Source organism: Haliotis rufescens, unplaced genomic scaffold (genome assembly GCF_023055435.1).
Source record: "Haliotis rufescens isolate VD_foot unplaced genomic scaffold, xgHalRufe1.0.p SCAF_17, whole genome shotgun sequence".
Lineage (NCBI taxonomy): Eukaryota > Metazoa > Mollusca > Gastropoda > Lepetellida > Haliotidae > Haliotis > Haliotis rufescens.
The window spans coordinates 21,663,535-21,686,133 of NW_025963857.1; the positions used below are offsets into that span (position 1 = coordinate 21,663,535).

The 22,599-nt window shown below is 38.6% G+C and overlaps 1 protein-coding gene across 2 annotated transcripts in view; it reads left to right on the top strand.

The window, feature by feature from the left end:
- LOC124133960 (ankyrin repeat domain-containing protein 11-like) overlaps positions 1-22,599 on the top strand; it is a 44,084-nt gene that overhangs the window by 8,990 nt on the left and 12,495 nt on the right. For both annotated transcript variants that reach the window (XM_046498563.2, XM_046498562.2), the window contains exon 8: positions 152-1,933. In XM_046498563.2, the coding sequence (XP_046354519.2) occupies positions 152-1,933 (1,782 nt within the window). The remainder of the gene's footprint in view (positions 1-151; positions 1,934-22,599) is intronic.

The window sequence follows — 22,599 nt, forward strand, 5'->3', positions numbered from 1 at the left end:
CTTCAAAGTTTGTTTATATTGGAAGAAATTGTGACGTCCATTATGATACTCATTAAGTGCAAACTGTTGACCGTGGTAGTAAGGTCATGTGATTTGAAATGGTTTGTCTTGTGCTTTATAGCCTTGGTTATTGTTGTTATTCCTGTTTCAGATTTGGAGTTGCATGGTGATATAGGTGGAATAGGCTCCAGCAGCAGTACGCGTAGAACGCTCATACCAGCACTACCAAAGTCTCCGGAAAAAACAGGCTCCCCGCGGCTGTGTCTTAAATTTCAGCCAACAAAGCCACAGTATAAAGGACTACCTAGGCACCAATCCTATAGTTTAACAGTGGTAACGAATGATCAAAACAGTTCGCCGCCAGGTAGTCCAGTGTCAAGTATAGATAGTGACTTGTATGACCCACATTTAGAACCTACGTTAATAAGGAAAGAGGCAGTTTCAGACGAGACAGCAGCAGCAACAACAAGCTGGTTGAAAATGGACGAGAACGTAGAAAAAGGAACTGGTGTAGAGGAGGATAATCGGTATAAACTGAGGTCTCAGGAAACACAGGCTTTCTCCCCCCATCATGATTTTGAGGATATCAGTGATGGGGAGGAGGAGGAGGAGGATCAGATACAAAGTACTATAGGGAAAAATAACCAAGTTGAAAATAATCAACACATTCCACAAGATTCTGGTGATCCTGGTGATTCCCGGTTGAGCTCAGACTCCACATCCCAAAATATTCAACCCCCACCCTCGTCCTCGTCAGGGGGTGGGGGGGCCAACAACTTGTTCCCTTCTAGTTCTGTTAGTTCTGTGTCTTCGTCAGTAGACCGGACTCCTTCACATACCCATCATAACTCTCAACGGAGGGGTAGTTTGGGTTCCAACACGTTAAGTGATTCTGTTGGAATGCATAAACCTCTGACTCGGTGGCAACTACAATCTTCGCCAAATCGAGACGACGGTGATCTAAGTGTTTCTCAGTCAAACAAATTCAAAGTATTGGATGGTTCAGAAAGTAATTCTGCAACACAAGAAAAAGACAATGTGTCGCCAAAAGTGGATCAGGAGTCCTTACCTGGTTCACCCCGACCTCGATTGGACAGTAGAGAAAGTCGACCTTTGTCCCCTAGAACACGGTCTGAGCATGATTCCAGACCCATGTCTCCCAAATCTAGGCAGGACAGACCCAATTCTCCGAAAACAAGATCGGAGAGTAGGGAAAGTCGGCCAGTATCCCCAAAGTTAAGGTCAGATCGAGAAAGTCGGGATAGTCGTCCGTCTTCTCCAAAAACGAGATCTGAGTTAAGAGACAGTAAGGAGAGCAGGCCGTCATCTCCGAAAACTAGGTCAGAATTAAGAGACAGTAAAGATGGCAGACCAAATTCACCTCGACCAAAATCAGAGAAAGGAAGTCGGTCATCATCTCCGAAAGTACCACCTTTGAAAATTATTATCCCCCAAAAGACTGCCCCCTCTTCCTCCATGGATGAGAATTGTTTGAAACTGCTGCTAACAAAGCCAGCCTTGCCTTACGTATTGAACCCTACACAGGAGAAAGAGGCTGAGGCTGTCCTTACTGAGATGTGTCAACCATCACACAACACATCCCGTGCTTCTAGTCCCGCGTCCTCTAGGCCGTCCTCTCGAGCAAGTGCTGCCCCCTCAGAGGAAGGCAAACGAGAAAAATTGTTTCGGGAGGCAGCCCCAAGGCCTCAGATAGACGATACTGTTAAGGAGAATTCGAGAGATGGCAAAGATTCAAAGGAGGAGAAATATGAAGTGAAAGAAGAGGTGGAGAAAGAAGAAGCGAAAGAGGAAAAGGAAGAACGCCGAATAACGAGGACGTTGCGCTCACACACTGCCATGCTGCAACAGCAGCAGCAGCAACAACAGCAGAAGCAGGATAAAACAGACAAGGGCGACAAACAAGAGAAAAATGGTAATCGTCTATGTTGTGATATTCTGATTGGATTACACAGTGTGTTTCTGTTTGGATAAGTACTGGATAGATTATCACTGCCGTGAGTTGAAACAGGTAGGTAAGGTAAGTATGTCAGATAAGACTGATAGTTAAGTGGACTATTTATCAGATGTCACATGTGAGTATTGCCCTTGGCTGATGTGTTAGAAGCGTGTTTGTTGGTGTTGATGGTAAACCGTTAACTTGAGTCCTTTTATTGTTTGTTTAGCCATATAGCTTTTCAATATACATCTTATGATAGTCCTTCCATGTTGGCAGAGATTTGCTGTCTTTGCATGACAAGAGAAGTTTGGAAAGACTGAGCACATAGTTTTCCTCTCCAGGAGCTAACTTCATAACAGTCTTTGTTTGTGACAAGAACGCAGTGCCAACAGGTTTTAAGGAGAACCATTGTGCTTCTCATTTTCTTGATGGTAACTGATACTTGCAATTTTCAGTGTGTTCACTGATGAACAAATACTATTAACAACCTTTACACAAATGCACTGTACATACTGTACATGCTGAAAGCGCCATGGCTATTCTGCTAGTTCTAGAATATTGCTGATTGCAGCTTAAACAACATTCACTCACTCGCTTACTGTTTTTTATTGGAACTAAATTAAGTCAACTCAGAATCAACATGGATATCAGCTGGTGTATATATTGTTAGCTGTACGTGACAGTCCTACTTTTCAAGCCTCTGGACCTTTCTAATGATCTCCCCATCCTTCCTACAAGCTGTTCCCTCGTTGTCATCATGGTCATTTTGTCAATTGTCAGTTTTATTCAATTCCAATTTGTAGCAAAATTAAAGATTGAAAAATGATTCAGAATTATAGCCCTCAAATGCAACAAGTCAATGAGGGCTACCATCATTGGAATTTTACTTGTCCTCAACACTCGGACTTGTGTAAATCGTGAAGGCTGATCATGTTTATTTTCTAAAAATGCAATGTAGTGGCTATGTTTGTGTATTTCCACTGATATTAGACATGTGATGTAATTGTATTCCCTTGAACACCTTGTTTGTATTCTACATGTTTATATATTGTTTACCAATATAGGGTTTAATCCGTGAAAATCATGGTTAGAATAGGTTTTCAGCGACCCATGCTTGCTGTAATAGGCAACTATGCTTGGCGTAAGAGGCGACTAACAGGATCTGGTGGTCAGGCTTGCTGACTTGGTTGATGCATGTCATCGTATCCCAATTGCGTAGTTCGATGGTCATGATGTCAATCACTGGATTGTCTGGTCCAGCCTCGATTATTTACAGACTGCCATTATATAGGTGGAATATTGTTCATTTAACAACGAACAAACAATTGCAGAACATAATTTAAAAGACAGTTCAGTATTATCACATTGATCATGTTGAATGCAACTAATGCATCAATGTTTTTATTACCCACGTGGGGAAGATACAGGTGGTAAAATACTAAATCCGTACGTCACACATGTGTCGTACAAGGTTGACCTTGTTTTATTCGTTTTGATTGGATAACCGTGACCTCTGTCACACCGGGACTACTTTTTTCATTCATAAAAAAACGCGAGACGTCATTCATTTTGCAACTACAAGGCAGAACTGAAGCAATCTCATGTGAGCGAGGGATATTAACAAACACTTTATTAAACCAAACAAGATAGTCACACGCATCAAATTCTGTTTGCATCCTATATAAGTTATGCATTGAGCTTCCACAGACATTATATATTGTTATATACTCGTGAACTGTCTTTGTTATCTGACCTCGCTTTCGCTCGGTCAGATACAATAGAAAGTCCACTCGTTTCGTAAAAATGGTATCTAACGAGAATGAGTGTAGTAGTCTCTATTTACAGCACTACTGTAATTGTAAGAATAGAACTATCTAAAGCTGGCATGATATGGTTATTCAACTTTTTTTACTACCACTCTCATATCACAGGCATATTGATGAGTGGGCGTTAAACAACAAACGAACCTAATCGGGATATATATTAGCATAGATATAACATAAACAATTCATTGATACATCGTTGTACATATTGGTATTGTGATTGGCAAGATCCTACATCAGTGTTGGAGTTCCTTGTACATAGATCAGAATACAGTGCAGTGCGTCAGTTACCCAGGGGACAAAGGATTGTCCAATCTTGAGCAATTTGGTCCTTTGGCTCTATCATTATCTCAGGTAATGGGTCACATGGCCCATTAGTACAAAACAAAATAGTTCACAAATGAATTGAAAACTCTCTAGTGTAATAAAACTGAAGTACGACATACTTTCATCAGAAGTCACTTAGTTTGGGATCAGGTTGGTGCAGTAGCTAGTGGGAGTAGATGGTCCTTGGATGTAGGGCGCCACCTGAGACCCTCTTGCCTGCTTCATATACATGAGACCGCCTCTGTGGTCTAGTGGTAGAGCGTCCGCCCGGAGAGCGGAAGGTCCGGGGTTGGATCCCCGGCCGCGTCATACCAAAAGACGTTAAAAGATGGTACTTGTTGTTACCTTGTCTGGCGCTCAGCATTAAGGGGCTAAAACAAGGACTGGTCGGCTCGGAGTCAGTATACTGTGTCTGAGTGGGATATTCATGTTAAACTGCGGCATGGTATCTCAGTGAGCTAGCACTATAAATCGGCATCAGTCCGGACTAGTACAAGCAGCCACACAACAACAACACACACGTACATGCACGTCGCTATATAAGTGCAATAATCTTGGACGCGACGTTAAACCCCATTTCACCTCACCTCACCTCATATACATGATATAGTTGTGTTTAGTAATAGTACTATTGGGAAGTGGATGAAATTTTATCATTGTTCATTGGTTATGACCTGTTTGTTTCAATCAGTCATTGATTATAATTGGTTCATTATAGAATATGGAAATAACTTATGTACCTGTTTTTGACATTTAAAAAAGAAATTTTATTTTAAATGTCTCCCACCACACTCCTGAACGATGGAACTACTGTCATGTGGGTTCAAGTAACTGGTTTGCTTCAGTTATCATGGTTATGATTCTGCTCCATCTGCACCATATCAGGGCATGTGGGACCCATGAAGATCTGGGGTAGAACAGGTCTTCGTTCAGCAACCCATTCTTGCCGTAAAACTAAAAGGTGACTATGCATGTCGTAAGATCGGATCGGGTGGTCTGGCTCGTTGACTTGGTTGATGCATGTCATCATATCCCAATTGCATGGATTGATTCTTATGATGTCAATCACTGGATTGTCTGGTCCGGATTCGATATTTACAGACTGCCGTCATGTAGCTGGAATACTGCTGAGTGCAGCGTTAAACATCAAACAAACAAACAAACAAATACTGCATGTGGGGTTCACCAGAGTGATAAGGTCAATGACCTGCATAACTTTAGACTTTCCAACATATAGACATATTTTGAAACACAGAATTAAATAATGTGGTTAAATCAGGCAAGACTACATTGTTATATTACTGTATTAGAATAAGAGAAGAAATGGTGAAAATCTGACGTAATAATGTTGTTAGTGAACATAACTACATAACTGTATTATGTTTGGGTAACCAGGTCATGAAGGGACATTCGCAAGAGGTAGCCCTAAAACATTGTGTACTTGATGAAGGGGAAAGAAGTAGCCCTAAAACATTGTGTACTTGATGAAGGGTCAAGAAGTAGCCCTGAAACATTGTGTACTTGATGAAGGGGAAAGAAGTAGCCCTGAAACATTGTGTACTTGATGAAGGGGTAAGAAGTAGCCCTAAAACATTGTGTACTTGATGAAGGGGAAAGAAGTAGCCCTGAAACATTGTGTACTTGATGAAGGGGAAAGAAGTAGCCCTAAAACATTGTGTACTTGATGAAGGGGAAAGAAGTAGCACCGAAACATTGTGTACTTGATGAAGGGGAAAGAAGTAGCCCTAAAACATTGTGTACTTGATGAAGGGGAAAGAAGTAGCCCTGAAACATTGTGTACTTGATGAAGGGTCAACAAGTAGCCCTAAAACATTGTGTACTTGATGAAGGGGAAAGAAGTAGCCCTGAAACATTGTGTACTTGATGAAGGGGAAAGAAGTAGCCCTAAAACATTGTGTACTTGATGAAGGGGAAAGAAGTAGCCCTGAAACATTGTGTACTTGATGAAGGGCCAAGAAGTAGCCCTGAAACATTGTGTACTTGATGAAGGGGAAAGAAGTAGCCCTGAAACATTGTGTACTTGATGAAGGGCCAAGAAGTAGCACCGAAACATTGTGTACTTGATGAAGGGGAAAGAAGTAGCACCGAAACATTGTGTACTTGATGAAGGGCAAAGAAGTAGCACCAAAACATTGTGTACTTGATGAAGGGGAAAGAAGTAGCCCTGAAACATTGTGTACTTGATGAAGGAGAAAGAAGTAGCCCTGAAACATTGTGTACTTGATGAAGGGGAAAGAAGTAGCCCTGAAACATTGTGTACTTGATGAAGGGGAAAGAAGTAGCACCAAAACATTGTGTACTTGATGAAGGGGAAAGAAGTAGCCCTGAAACATTGTGTACTTGATGAAGGGGAAAGAAGTAGCACCGAAACATTGTGTACTTGATGAAGGGGAAAGAAGTAGCCCTGAAACATTGTGTACTTGATCATGTTGATGAAGGGGAAAGAAGTAGCCCTGAAACATTGTGTACTTGATGAAGGGGAAAGAAGTAGCACCGAAACATTGTGTACTTGATGAAGGGGAAAGAAGTAGCACAGAAACATTGTGTACTTGATGAAGGGGAAAGATGTAGCACCGAAACATTGTGTACTTGATGAAGGGGAAAGAAGTAGCTCCGAAACATTGTGTACTTGATGAAGGGTCAAGAAGTAGCCCTGAAACATTGTGTACTTGATGAAGGGGAAAGAAGTAGCTCCGAAACATTGTGTACTTGATGAAGGGGAAAGAAGTAGCCCTGAAACATTGTGTACTTGATGAAGGGGAAAGAAGTAGCACCGAAACATTGTGTACTTGATGAAGGGGAAAGAAGTAGCCCTGAAACATTGTGTACTTGATGAAGGGGAAAGAAGTAGCCCTGAAACATTGTGTACTTGATGAAGGAGAAAGAAGTAGCCCTGAAACATTGTGTACTTGATGAAGGGGAAAGAAGTAGCCCTGAAACATTGTGTACTTGATGAAGGGTCAAGAAGTAGCCCTGAATCATTGTGTACTTGATGAAGGGGAGAAGAAGTAGCCCTGTGGGTCAGAGGCTGTCGGTCACCGATCATAGACCAATTACATTTCAATTTGACAGATAGTTTGTTTAACTAGTCAGACTTTTGACAGATAGAAATGATACACATGGCATCGTTTCATAAATTAAAAGTAAATAATAACAATTAGTCCTACTTACAGTATCGATTTAATAGAACAATGCACAGCCATCACAAATCATAGCTAAAATTCTGAGCTGTGTGTCCCTTTGCATCATACTTTCTGTATCATAGGGACACACTGTCATGAGCTATAGTTACTTAGTCAGGCTAGTCAAGCGCTTTTCTTGTCGCAAATTTCAATGGCCAGATTGTATATATATTCATCCAATAGAATGATATTGCATTGATTTGTTATGGTTCGTCTTTTGAAACTTTCAGACTTATTGGCTTTTGCTATTGACTTATCACATTTCTCGGGTCTAATTCATTGACCTATATACAGATTTTTGTGTCCAAATCAATGTTATATTAAGAAGTTGTTATCCGTTTATTACTCATTTATTATGTCCAACATCTAAGTGCCCTTAAGACTTACATCTGTTCATAGCATGTGGCCGACTTGGTCTGTTTGTTGGAGCAAGCTGAAACATCCTTGTCTCCACAATCAGGTCTTGGGTAAGGCTTAGAATTGGAAAAGCAAATTGTTCATCTTTTATGTTTTGTTTGGCGATAGATTGGTATTTTCATTATATTTCTGAATGAGAAGTGGGATGTGGTAAGGAGTTTTTCTCTGGGCGTGATATGTCATAAGTCACATAATGTGGGTGAAGTATGATCACTTGTTTGATTGCTCAAGGCTTTCTATTGATGTATTGACTTGGAATGATATGAATAGGTTTTTTTAGATGACAGTAAAACTTCGGTTGCTCATTAGTGCTATGACGTGTTGTAAAAACACAGGAGTCAGACGGTCAACATGTTCAATGACCAAAAACATGTGTCTGCTTCAGATAGATAAAGATTTTTATTTTGTAGCTGTACTCAAAATCAAGGATTGTTGTAAAGTTCCTAACATTTCCAATGTGGGGCATCTGATTGTATTTTTTTCCAAAAACCAGAACATGCTGAAAAACAAATGTCGAAAACTCACAAATATTATGTAAATATATGACATGTTTTTCATTAGCTGTTGTGAATTATACAGTCCTTTTCGGTGCCAGTCTTGTATTTGACTCATTCCAAAAGGTCACGGTATATATCACGTCTTATCACTTACAACAGACTTGTGAACGAAATAATTAATGAAATATTGGCAGAACATTATCATGGTTATGTGCAGACTTTATGCCCTCTATTCATATTTATGGAAATTCTCTAAATTGTGGCCGAAGTTCTCCCGAGATCACCTTTCTAGTTTCCATCTGTGTCGAGACGATAATTCCTCATCAATGAAAGGTTAGTTGATGAATTATGTTTGACTTGGGTTTGATCATGATGATTCAACACAGTTACCAAAAATGTATTTAATTGTTTGCGTTAGTCCGATACAGTGATCCCTCACTACAACTACCCTTAGGGTCGAAATGATTGATGAGCGTTATAGACGATCAGATATTTAAATGAGGTGGAGTTGTATGGGTAGATGACCATCACAACTGTAAATGCTCGGCCTACCTAACACAATCTATTATGTTACAAGGAAAATCCAGATGTGCAATGAGCACATTTTTACAACCAGATAGTAGGATTAAATTTTTATGAATACTTCATTTTGGATTTGTCGACTGGTATTTCCAGTGTTACATGCTCATGGTAATCAGCTGCTATCATGGTTAATCTGTTTGCGTTGTGTGAAAAATGTTCTGTCAGCATAAAAATTAGGTGTATTATTAATTGTACATAAATTTGGGAGCCATGGGTTACAGTGTGAGAACTATATTGAAGGGTGGCAAGGAAACACTGTAGTTATTTATATATGCCATGTAAAATTTTATATTTTGTTCATTATCAAGCGTAATAGGATAACAGGGTATATTTGGGGGGGTGGGGGGGTCTGCAGCTCGCTCTCTCTCTCTCTCTCTCTCTCTCTCTCTCTCTCTCTCTCTCTCTCTCTCTCTTTCTCTTCTCTTCTCTTCTCTTCTCTTCTCTTCTCTTCTCCTTTCTCTTCTTCTCCTCTCCTCTCCCCCCCCCCCCCCCCCCCCCCCATTGTATGTGTGTATTATGCACACACCCCTCTGCAAAGCTGTAAGTTTGTTTGGAAAATTGCGCACTATACACAATGAAATATGGTATAATTTGAAAAGCATAAATATTGACATGTTGCAAATATTCTACAACAGCCAGGTGAGCTACAGACCATGTGGTTCTATTTTCGTTGTACTACTATGACATAACAGGGTTAAAGTTTAAACACCACAACTATGGGGAAAGGGTTGTCCAAGGAACAGCGACTCACTGGGCAGAAAGATTATGGTGTCAATTCCCAATGTTCATAGATTCCTTTACACAGCCACTGGAAGTGGTTTCTTCCTTAAATCTGACTGCCTCAGACTGGATAGAGCGTCTGCCCGGAGAGCCAAACGTTGTGGTCCCTGGCCGCATCATGCCAACACACGTTAAAAGCTGGTACTTGTTGTTGCCCTGTCTGGTGCTCTACATTAACATGATTAAGGGGATAAAACAGACTGTGTCTGAGTGGAGTTTCCATGTTAAACTGTGTCATGGTATCTCAGTGGGTTAGCCCTATAAAACCAGCATTAGTCTGTGCTAGTGCAAGCTGACACATGTGCATGCCCGTCGCAGTATAAGCAATAAGTACAATTATCTTGAACTCCATTTCACCTCTCCTCTCAAAATCTGAATCATGAACCTCTATTGTTTTCACTATCAACCACTGATTTTCTGGTCCAGGTGGGTCACATTGATGCATCTTCCCAAGGCATGTGAGTTAACTTACTATAAAAGTCCAGTTTCCACCCTTAACTCAGTTAACTCCCTTGCCTTGGGAAGATGCATTGATGTTGCTCTTGTATTCTTTGCAATGTTTTCAAACAGTGGAAATATCACATTATCGAGCATGTTCCCAGTGTGTTAAAAGTATTCTCAGTTGAGTGGGAATATTTCTGATAGCCTAGATGTTAACATGTGTAGGCAGTTCGTTGTTCCCTAATAATCATATGTCAAGTATTCCGGAACTGGAAAACCTGAAATCAAATTCTACATGAATATTTCATGTGTTCTAGCAAAGTTTTGAGATGTTTCTGAGTTTCGCAGACGCAGATAAGTAAATGTCATTGCCCTAGAAAATAGAAATGCTAGATAATGCTTTATCATGAATCTATTTAAGACGTTCACATGATACTTGTATGAAGATGTTATCACAACAAATGACTCATAGCTGACAAGCAAACTGATTCACGCACTTAGATGTTGAGATGCCTAACTTGTGATTGTAACTACGTGTGGTCTAAGTCTTTAGCAATATTTCAAACAATGTTTTGGCATTTCAATATACCATTATCAGGCAAGAAGTGTCAATGGAAGAGATGTTACTTAAGTGGAATATGCAACCGTGTAAGTAGATGCTGGAATCACATTGTTAGATTATCTTGGCCATAGGAACATTTTAGTGACAGTTGTTTCCTATTATATGGAGAGCACAGGTAGGCCAGGGTCAGCAGAGTTGTATTCCTTAGCCATGTCAGGATCTGCTGAATGTGGGTTTGAATCCCTGATTCGCCCTATTTATGAGTATTTGAAATTAAAGGCATCCTTCTGTCCTTGAGGTCCTTACCTCAATGGTATTTGAATCTTGGGACCCCGTAAATATTTCACTTTTAACATTAGGTTATTACAAGAATTTTACTTGATGATTATGTCACTTTATGACACTGAACTTATAATAGATCTTCAGCAACACGTGCTTGCCATAAAGACGACTATGTTTGTTGTAAGAGTTGGTAGGTGCATGTCCTCGTATCCTAGTTGTGTACATCAATGCTCATGATTTCAATCATTGGATTGTCTGGTCCACACCTATTTTCAGACCCTCGTCATACAACTGGAATATTGGTAAGTGCGGTGTTAAACAACAAACAAACAAAACATACTCTACATTAGCTCATTACCTTATCTGTTACTTGAATCAATATCAATGGATTTTTTACTTGTATCTTTGTGACATAAAAAAGGAGTTAAAAAGCATGTACTCTCAATATCAAACATTATGGCCATCTCCAAAATAGGTCCCCAGTATCTTATATTTGTCTCCACATGGAAATTGCCAGGGAATCCCAAGTATATCATTTGTCTGCCAACTCATTGATATTGCCAGGGAATCCCCAGTATATCATGTCTCCCTGCTCATTGATATTGCCAGGGAATCCCCAGTATATCATGTCTCCCCGCTCATTGATATTGCCAGGGAATCCCTAGTATATCATGTCTTCCCGCTCATTTATATTGCCAGGGAATCCCCAGTATATCATGTCTCCCCTCTCATTGATATTGCCAAGGAATCCCCAGTATCTCATATGTCTCCCCGCTCATTGATATTGCCAGGGAATCCCCAGTATATCATGTCTCCCCGCTCATTGATATTGCCAGGGAATCCCCAGTATATCATGTCTCCCCGCTCATTGATATTGCCAGGGAATCCCCAGTATATCATGTCTCCCCGCTCATTGATATTGCCAGGGAATCCCCAGTATATCATGTCTCCCTGCTCATTGATATTGCCAGGGAATCCCTAGTATCTCATATGTCTCCCCACGGAGACTGCCAGGATACTTTACCAGGATAATTTCAAACTCTGCCCTGTTTTTCTAGACCATATAACTGTTAATTTGTAGGCCAGTGACATAGTGACAGTGAGAAGTGAGTGTAGCTGGATCTCGGCCTTCAGCTAGCACCATCACCACATGTAGCTGGATATCTCCTGTCAGGGATCAGTGCTAGCTAGCTATTGATTGTATTGCTTGTTCCAGGCTAAGCTGACTGCCCTGATTTAACTGTTGCTTATTGCCATGACGTTACTTTAGTTTCGCTTACTGCCTTGACTGTTGACATTACTTTAGTTTTGTTTACTGCTATGACATTATTGTAATATTGCTTACTGCCATGACATTACTGTAATATTGCTTACTGCAATGACACTACTGTAATATTCCTTACTGCCATGACATCACTGTGATATTGCTTACTGCCATGACATTACCGTAATATTGCTTACTGCCATGACATAACTGTGATATTGCTTACTGCCATGACACTACTGTAATATTGTTTACTGCCATGACATAACTGTAATATTGCTTACTGCCATGACATAATAACTGTAATATTGCTTACTGCCATGACATTACTGTAATATTGCTTACTGCCAGGATATAACTGTAATATTGCTTACTGCGAGGACATAACTGTAATATTGCTTACTGCCACGACATAACTGTAATATTGCTTACTGCCATGACATTATTGTAATATTGCTTACTGCCATGACATTACTGTAATATTGCTTACTGCAATGACACTACTGTAATATTCCTTACTGCCATGACATCACTGTGATATTGCTTACTGCCATGACATTACCGTAATATTGCTTACTGCCATGACATAACTGTGATATTGCTTACTGCCATGACACTACTGTAATATTGTTTACTGCCATGACATAACTGTAATATTGCTTACTGCCATGACATAATAACTGTAATATTGCTTACTGCCATGACATTACTGTAATATTGCTTACTGCCAGGATATAACTGTAATATTGCTTACTGCGAGGACATAACTGTAATATTGCTTACTGCCACGACATAACTGTAATATTGCTTACTGCCATGACATTATTGTAATATTGCTTACTGCCAGGACATTACTGTAATATTGCTTACTGCAATGACACTACTGTAATATTCCTTACTGCCATGACATCACTGTGATATTGCTTACTGCCATGACATTACCGTAATATTGCTTACTGCCATGACATAACTCTGATATTGCTTACTGCCATGACACTACTGTAATATTGTTTACTGCCATGACATAACTGTAATATTGCTTACTGCCATGACATAATAACTGTAATATTGCTTACTGCCATGACATTACTGTAATATTGCTTACTGCCACGACATAACTGTAATATTGCTTACTGCCATGACATTACTGTAATATTGCTTACTGCCATGACATAACTGTAATATTGCTTACTGCAATGACATTACTGTTATATTGCTTACTGCCACGACATAACTGTAATATTACTGCCATGACATTACTGTAATATTGCTTACTGCCAGGATATAACTGTAATATTGCTTACTGCCAGGACATAACTGTAATATTGCTTACTGCCATGACATTACTGTAATATTGCTTACTGCCAGGACATTACTGTAATATTGCTTACTGCCAGGACATAACTGTAATATTGCTTACTGCCAGGACATTACTGTAATATTGCTTACTGCCAGGACATAACTGTGATATTGCTTACTGCCACGACATTACTGTAATATTGCTTACTGCCAGGACACAGCTGTAATATTGCTTACTGCCAGGACATAACTGTAATATTGCTTACTGCCAGGACATTACTGTAATATTGCTTACTGCCAGGACATAACTGTAATATTGCTTACTGCCAGGACATAACTGTAATATTGCTTACTGCCAGGACATAACTGTAATATTGCTTACTGCCATGACATTACTGTAATATTGCTTACTGCCATGACATTACTGTAATATTGCTTACTGCCATGACATAACTGTAATATTGCTTACTGCCACGACATAACTGTAATATTGCTTATTGCCATGACATAACTGTAATATTGCTTACTGCCATGACACAACTGTAATATTGCTTACTGCAATGACATTACTGTAATATTGCTTACTGCCACGACATAACTGTAATATTGCTTACTGCCATGACATAACTGTAATATTGCTTACTGCCATGACATAACTGTAATATTGCTTACTGCCATGACATAACTGTATTATTGCTTACTGCCATGACATTACTGTAATATTGATTACCGCCATGACATAACTGTAATATTGCTTACTGCCAGGACATTACTGTAATATTGCTTACTGCCACGACATTACTGTAATGTTGCTTACTGCCAGGACATTACTGTTATGTTGCTTACTGCCAGGACATTACTGTAATATTGCTTACTGCCACGACATAACTGTTATATTGCTTACTGCCACGACATAACTGTAATATTGCTTATTGCCATGACATTACTGTAATATTGCTTACTGCCATGACATAACTGTAATATTGCTTACTGCAATGACATTACTGTAATATTGCTTACTGCCACGACATAACTGTAATATTGTTTACTGCCATGACACTACTGTTATGTTGCTTACTGCCATGACATAACTGTAATATTGCTTACTGCAATGACATTACTGTAATATTGCTTACTGCCACGACATAACTGTAATATTGCTTACTGCCATGACATAACTGTAATATTGCTTACTGCCATGACATTACTGTAATATTGCTTACTGCCATGACATTACTGTAATATTGCTTACTGCCAGGACATTACTGTAAATTTGCTTATTGCAATGATGATATTTTAGTATTGCTTAAAAACATGATGTTACTGAAATGTTGCTTACTGCAACATGACGTTACTTTAGTGTTGCTTACTGCCATGATATAGCTGTAATATTGCCGACAGCTATGACAATAGTTATTGTAACCATTTTAGATCAATAAAATATAGGTTAATCAACTCCATCATGAGATTATGTTATGGAGAAATCAAGAGAACCTGTTGATTCTACTTTTCAACATTCTATGTGATTTTTCTAAATTATACCATGTTATTATTGATATATAGTTTCTCTATAACTTGGCATAATGGCTTATTATTGTGTCAGTTTTGAAATGTTAGAATGCATGTTCAGAATGGTCAGTGAATTTCTGTCTCAGAATCATTTTCATCATTTAAGTTTCTCCAAGCTCTCCAAGAAAGTGTGATGTCATCATAATGGTTTAAAATTGAATAATCGGGTCATCATTGCTGTACCTATCCAATAGTGTCCACATATCCTACACTGCTGGTTGGAAACGGCAACTGGCTCTTTCTGTGTAGAAAACAAACTCCACAAATCATTTGCAAATGACTCATTTCGAGCATTGTAAGGAACAGATTGTCCACCACAATGGCTGCCATGATATGTCTATGATATTGCTGATGTGATTATATCTGTAATATTGCTATATGCCAACATATCTGTACTATTGCTGAATGTCCATACATCTGTAATATTGCTGCATGCAATGACATATCTCATTATCTGCTTTTAGTTTGAAAATTTTGCAGTGTTCAGCTTTGTTATTCTATTTAAAGCAGTTTTCAACTTAAATTATGAAACAGACCACCTTTGGAAGAAACTTATCTTTCATTATCTTCTATTTATTTTTAGGTTGTAGTTCATGTTATATATAAGAGTCATACATAAATCAGGAAAATTACAGATTAACTGAACTCGGCAAACTTGACATGTATATCAAAGGTTAAAAACTGTTATTCTTAAGGTCACTGTGTTATCAGTGCAATGTTTGCAGTTTGTGTACTGGGCACTTTGCACAAGTCCGCCATTGTTTTTACTCCTTATTCAATGTAGCAATAATTATTGAGGATATTCTGCAAATGTTGCATTTGTTTGGAACATGTGAATGGGTTCCAAAATTTGGTTGATTGTGTAGCCTGAAATACAGCATGAGAGTATTGTTTTAAATGTTTATCATGTTTTCTGACGATAAACAAAGGGTTAGATAATTGAATATACAACACCCTGAAATTAACATATGGCTTACCGGTAAGTTTATATGGTGTGATGAATATGACCCGTCATTCCATTGTCCGAGGGGAAATTGATCTGGTATTTGGAGCAGGTCAAAAGTAAAATGAAGGTACGATGTATTTATGTTGTCTTGATATGAATTCGGGCGGTCGGGTAGCCCAGTGGTTAAAGCGTTCGCCCGACATGGGTACAATGTTTGAAGCCCATTTCTGGTGTCCCCCGCCGTGATATTGCTGGAATATTGCTAAAAGCGGCGTAAAACCATACTCACTCACCCACCCACTGATATGAATCCAAAGTACTCTTTAAAAATGGTAAATTCTTAACATCAAATGACATCATGATCATGTTTGCTGCCATAACATCTTCTGAGGCATTTTTCTGTGGATTGTAATCTTTGTCTATAAATAAGCTAAATGTGCTTGCCCCACTCCTCAAACTGCATCAACTTTTTTTCAATGTCATGTATCTTTGACAAGACCCCAATTGATCCAGATGGGCCTTTGTCTAGTATTCAACTGGTAATTTAGTCCATATGGTGAACAATTTAACAATGTAAACTGTATAGAAAATTCGGACAGTCGTAACAGCTCGATGCCTGAAGGGTTAAACCTGAAATGAATCATCAGCCAAGCACTTATCACTTCCTGTTCTTAACATGTTTATTTCCGCATAATTTGATACAAACTTATACCCAGTTGCATATGTGTGTAAATATACATACGTGGATATGCTTGCCTTGTGAATGCATTTACTCATGTGTGTATATTTACACCAGGAGCACATTTACATCATGTCTGGAGCTGATGTAAATGTAAATTTGCACTGTTTGTATATGTTGTAATGTGAACGTTAATGCCAACGTCAGAGGATGATCTAATTAATCATGTTAATATATCTGTTGATTTGCCAACACCATACAAATTGTCCACATTTCTGTATTATATTTAGTATTCAGCAATAAGTCTTTAATGGGGACATCCAGAGCTGGAGGGACAGTGTTTTCTTTGGGTTTCAAGGAGTCAAAAATTTGTGTACAGGTTAAGTCACACATGTTGTTTAAAATGATGAAGATTTCTGTAAGGTAACTCTCTTCTCATTCAACTTTGATCGTAAAACAACCTGTTTTGTGTTGAAAGACATGAACAGACTGATGAATATGTGTGCCTTACACAATTTACATACCTTATTTACACACCTTAGCTAATTTTCAACTGAACGCATGTTAAATTTTCATATACACACGTATGTACAGTCACACCTGTGCAAAATTACTTACGTGTGTAAATGTTGTGCATGTGAACGGGGCATAAGATGCATATGGCTGGCCCAGTTATACATGACTTTTTGGGTTATCAGATATATCAGAAACTATGCTACAATGTCACTATACGTCAGAGTCACGCCATTTTATACTATCTCTTGGAAATGAAAACAAAATATGACCAGCAAGCACCAGAAACAACACAAGGTGTGATTGGTTAGTCAAAATAATGAGATGCACGATCAGGGTTCCTCATAAGGTTTCAAATCCAAAGTTTTCAGACCAAATCCTCATGTTAACTTTCCTTTTAGCTGACATCATGACTCGTCTGCATAGAAATATCAAAACATCGAACTTTGTCAAATTTCGCTTGATTATTTTACGCAAATGCTTGCATGATCTTGATTGATACGTGCTCCTCACATGACATGCATGATCTTGATTGATACGTGCTCCTCACATGACATGCATGATCTTGATTGATACGTGCTCCTCACATGACATGCATGATCTTGATTGATACGTGCTCCTCACATGACATGCATGATCTTGATTGATACGTGCTCCTCACATGACATGCATGATCTTGATTAATACATGTTCCTCACATGACATGCATGATCTTGATTGATACGTGCTCCTCACATGACATGCATGATCTTGATTGATACGTGCTCCTCACATGACATGCATGATCTTGATTGATACGTGCTCCTCACATGACATGCATGATCTTGATTGATACATGCTCCTCACATGACATGCATGATCTTGATTGATACGTGCTCCTCACATGACATGCATGATCTTGATTGATACGTGCTCCTCACATGACATGCATGATCTTGATTAATACATGTTCCTCACATGACATGCATGATCTTGATTGATACGTGCTCCTCACATGACATGCATGATCTTGATTGATACATGCTCCTCACATGACATGCATCATCTTGATTAATACATGTTCCAGTACTTGGATGTGTCCAGTGCAGGGATATGTGGTGGCACGTGGTGCTGTGCACAGCATGCAGGTCACAAATCAGGTGAAGTTAAGCAGCGTCGGTCTCTGAGAGTCCATGGATGGGTGACCACGTTTCGGCAGCTTGGCTCCTGAGAGTTCAAGAAACACCAGTAAACACAGGCAGTACAGCACTTTGTTCACAATGTCCTTGGCCCTGTTCCACAAGGCATTCTTACCACTATGGCTTTCATGTCTATTTTAAGTATTTAGGTATGCTAGTGTTGATACTTGTAGTGCTAAGATCAGTTTGTGTAATGGGACCAGCATGGAAACTATAATATCCTGTCAGGCCACAAATCAGGTGAAGTTAAGCAGCTTCGGTCTCGGAGAGTCCTTGGATGGGTGACCACGTTTCGGCAGCTTGGCTCCTGAGAGTTTCTAGGGCTTAGGTCCTGCCCACCACTCAAGCACATGTGACACACACATGTGGTGTCTCCTTGGGCAAGTGACTTTGTTCGAAATGTGCCTCAGTTTACGCAGCAGTGAATGGGTACCCGGTAGGATGAGATGGTAATGGGTCTAATATGCAGCTTGGGTTGGATACTCCCCAGGGAGCTGAGAATGATAATTGAGTGCACATTGATCCAGTGACCAGGGTAATAATAGCGCTTTGAGCATGCACCTGAGCATGCTGAGTGGTGTGAAAATATGCACATTATAAATAGCCTATTATTATTATGGATCCATTACCATACAGGGATGCAACTTGACCTGAATCATAACCTGTGAAGATCTGGTTAGAGTTGGTCTTCAGCAACACACGGTTGTCATAAGAGATGACTAATATGATCAGGTGGTCAGGCTTGCTGCCTTTGGTTGATGCATGTCATCGTATCCTAGTTGTGTACATCGGTGCTCATGATCTCAATCAATGTATTGTCTGGTCCAGAATCGATTATTTATGGACTGCCATCATATAGCTGGAATATTGCCAGTGTGGCATGTAGCAAAAAATATATAAACTTAACCTTCTAGCAATGAATAATGTATAAGGGAACTCCTAAAAAGCTTGAAATTCTACTTTCCTTTACCATTGGACAAACTGAATCAGGTGAGCAGGCTAGTGCCAAGTCTCATCTCTGCGGTTTAAAGAGAGCCAACCTATAAGAATCAATACCATCAATACAGAATCATTGTTCAAGAAACACCAGTAAACACAGGCAGTTCAGCGCAGCACTTTGTTCACAATGTCCTTGGCCCTGTTCCACAAGGCATTCTTAGCACTATGGCTTTCATGTCTATTTTAAGTATTTAGGTATGCTAGTGTTGATACTCGTAGTGCTAAGATCAGTTTGTGTAATGGGACCAGCATGGAAACTATAATATCCTGTCAGGCCTTCATGAGATCACATGCATCTTTGTTGAGTCTCCTGCACATTACAGTAAACTTTGTTTAGAACGAACATGCTTAAAACGAACTGACGGATATAACGAACTGTTTTTTGTCCATGTTGTCCCGGCTATTTGCTGTATATAGGATATATATATTCTTATTACGAACAACGGTTGTGACAACCTAACATTAGTGGTCCCTTTGAGTTTGTTTTATCGTAGTTTACTGTAGAAAATATATGATAGCACTAAGCCACAGGAAAGATATTTTATTGAAACCAATATTGTCGAAAGGTCAAGAAAATGTACCAAAAGTAGTTATGAAGACTTGAGATATCAAGTGGTTGATAATATGTTTGGAAACATTCCAAAATATCCAATATTGTTTTTCATGTTTTATCGATGTCTGTTTATCATTATACTGTCATGTACAAATGTGGTTTGATTTATGTTATTAGAAAAAAGTTGTGTATTAGTACAGTGTGAAATAGTTAAAATATAACTGTGAAAAGATGTATGAAACTGCATACGGTACTTTCAATATTTGGCCAAAAAACTGTCAAAACTGAGAACAAAAACTGTCACTGATAATGGTAAAATCTGATGAAGCAGCATCAGAAATTATCTACTCAAACGAACTGGTATTGCCAATGATGCAATTAAATACAAATTCAAGATGGATTGTCGGTTTAAAAAGGCAACATGATTATTGATTAATAATTAACTGTGAATGATAACTGAAAAATCTTAAATCCTCTTCCAGTATCCATGGTAACCTTTATTTAATAGTATTTTATGTACTGGTAATAAATCTAAATACATCTGCTATATCTACTGGGAAAAGTAACAGGTCTTGAAACATGTCTGCTTCCAGACTTTGGATGCTTTGTAACTTGATAATCACACAATTCCATTAAATAAACTTCGGTTACTGGAAATGGAAAGTTAATCAATCACCGATTTCATACTTGATACATTTGTTGGGAACAGAACTCAAACAACATCAATAAAATCAATTCATGGAACAGCACTAGGTATTACATAGAACATATGACACCACATATAGTATTATACATGCGTTGGGTTTTGGAGATTTGTTTAATATGTCATATTGACCAACATGTCATATTGACCAACTTACCATATGTGTAACATTGATCATAAGAATAGTGTGCTTAATGCATTATCAACTGCTAGTTGTGTGTGCACTGGGATAGAATTCTCTTTTAGACTAAACATTTGCCATGGTCAGGCCTATGTTGGTTATTAAGAACTTCTGTCTTATTTTCGGGGGGGGGGGGGGTCCATTGATGATGTGCGTGCGTGTTGATAATAATCTGTGGTTGGTGCTAATGCCTCAGAAAGTCCTACAGCCGCTTCAGTAGTTTCAATATCTCCATACATCTCAAGGACATTCAAGTGGACTACTGTTATAACTAGGTTAGGTCACAGCGACCTTATACATTAATAGGTTGGTAAGAGGTTTATGTGAAGTAAGTATTGGATAGTAATGGTTTGATGTTCAAGCAAATATATTTCTGTGTGCATGTTGTGTTATGACAAATTAACAAAGTAGGTCAAGTTGACCTATTTTCATTCTTCAAAGAGTCAGCTTTTTGAATGAATAACGCCTAGTTTCTTTCTCATGCCAATCATATACACAAGTCCATGTGAAGCAACTGTGAGTCATCAATAGACATCAATCTTGTGGTCCTCTTCAGTGTTGAGAAAATATGGCCATGGTGCATTGATGGTAATATGAAGGAGTATTAAAAAGTATATATATGGGTTAATTATTCATGATTTTCTTCCTGAAGATTACATTGTTGTTCTACCCCGAGTTGCCCATTGGATGATTACTGGAACATCTCCAAATAATTAGAGAGACATTATCTTGATAACTGGGTACCATATTTCCTCTAATAAGCACTGTCTCTAATAGGCAACTGTCTCTGATAAGAGCCATGTAGTTTTTTGGTTAACACCCCGCACAGTGTTTTGGTTACAATTTCATATTACTATGTTCGCGTTCACTCCATGTCTTGAAATATATTCTGTGACAAGAACATATAATTCTATTGCATGTCAGTTTATTAGTGATTAGCTAATGCAACACTGTAAATATGGCCCCAGGTGTCTAATTACCGTCAAGCCTCCATTACCCACCACATTTGGATGCGTGTTCAAAGAATATAAGCTTGGGTGGTTATTAGAGTAAAATGTGGTATATCTGATTCCTTAATATGGGATTGTGCTTGTCAGGGAGATTCACCACGAACAGTATTAACAGGTTCACTGTATTATTCCGTTATTGTGCCATAACTCAAGTCATTCCAGTTAATTGATTTCATCAATAATTGATTGGTTTCAGTTTCCGACAAGGAATATTTATTTCTTTACTGCACAGAGATAGTAATAATGGCATAATGTACTTCAGTTCACATATAATGCTTACAAAAACAATTATAGGCATTGTTTATTACAAGTAGTGGTACAGAAACTTGTTATGAATATCTGATTTATTTTTTATTTATTTTTCAATTATTTAAGTTAATTTTTAATTGGTTTCTTGGAGAACATAATATTAATAAAATTGAATGAGATATATATGTATGTATGTATGTATGTATGTATGTATGTATGTATGTATGTATGTATGTATGTATGTATGTATGTATGTATGTATGTATGTATGTATGTATGTATGTATGTATGTATGTATGTATGTATGTATAAAGAAAAGGCTGATAGCATTGTTTCAAGGCCTGTTGCATGGTGTTAGCAGTGGAACAACCAGCTTTAGGGCTCTAGTCCTTATAATGATAACATGTAGCAAAACCCATACAAAGGGCAAATTTCTACTAGTCCTAAGGATACCTTAACTATTGGGCAGTTTGGCTAGGACTTGTGCCAATTTCTAATGCTGGTTAGTCTTTCAGATTAATGTAAAAACTGTAAATTATCATTTATGTCATGTGCTCTTCTATTTTTAATTTTTATTATTATTAA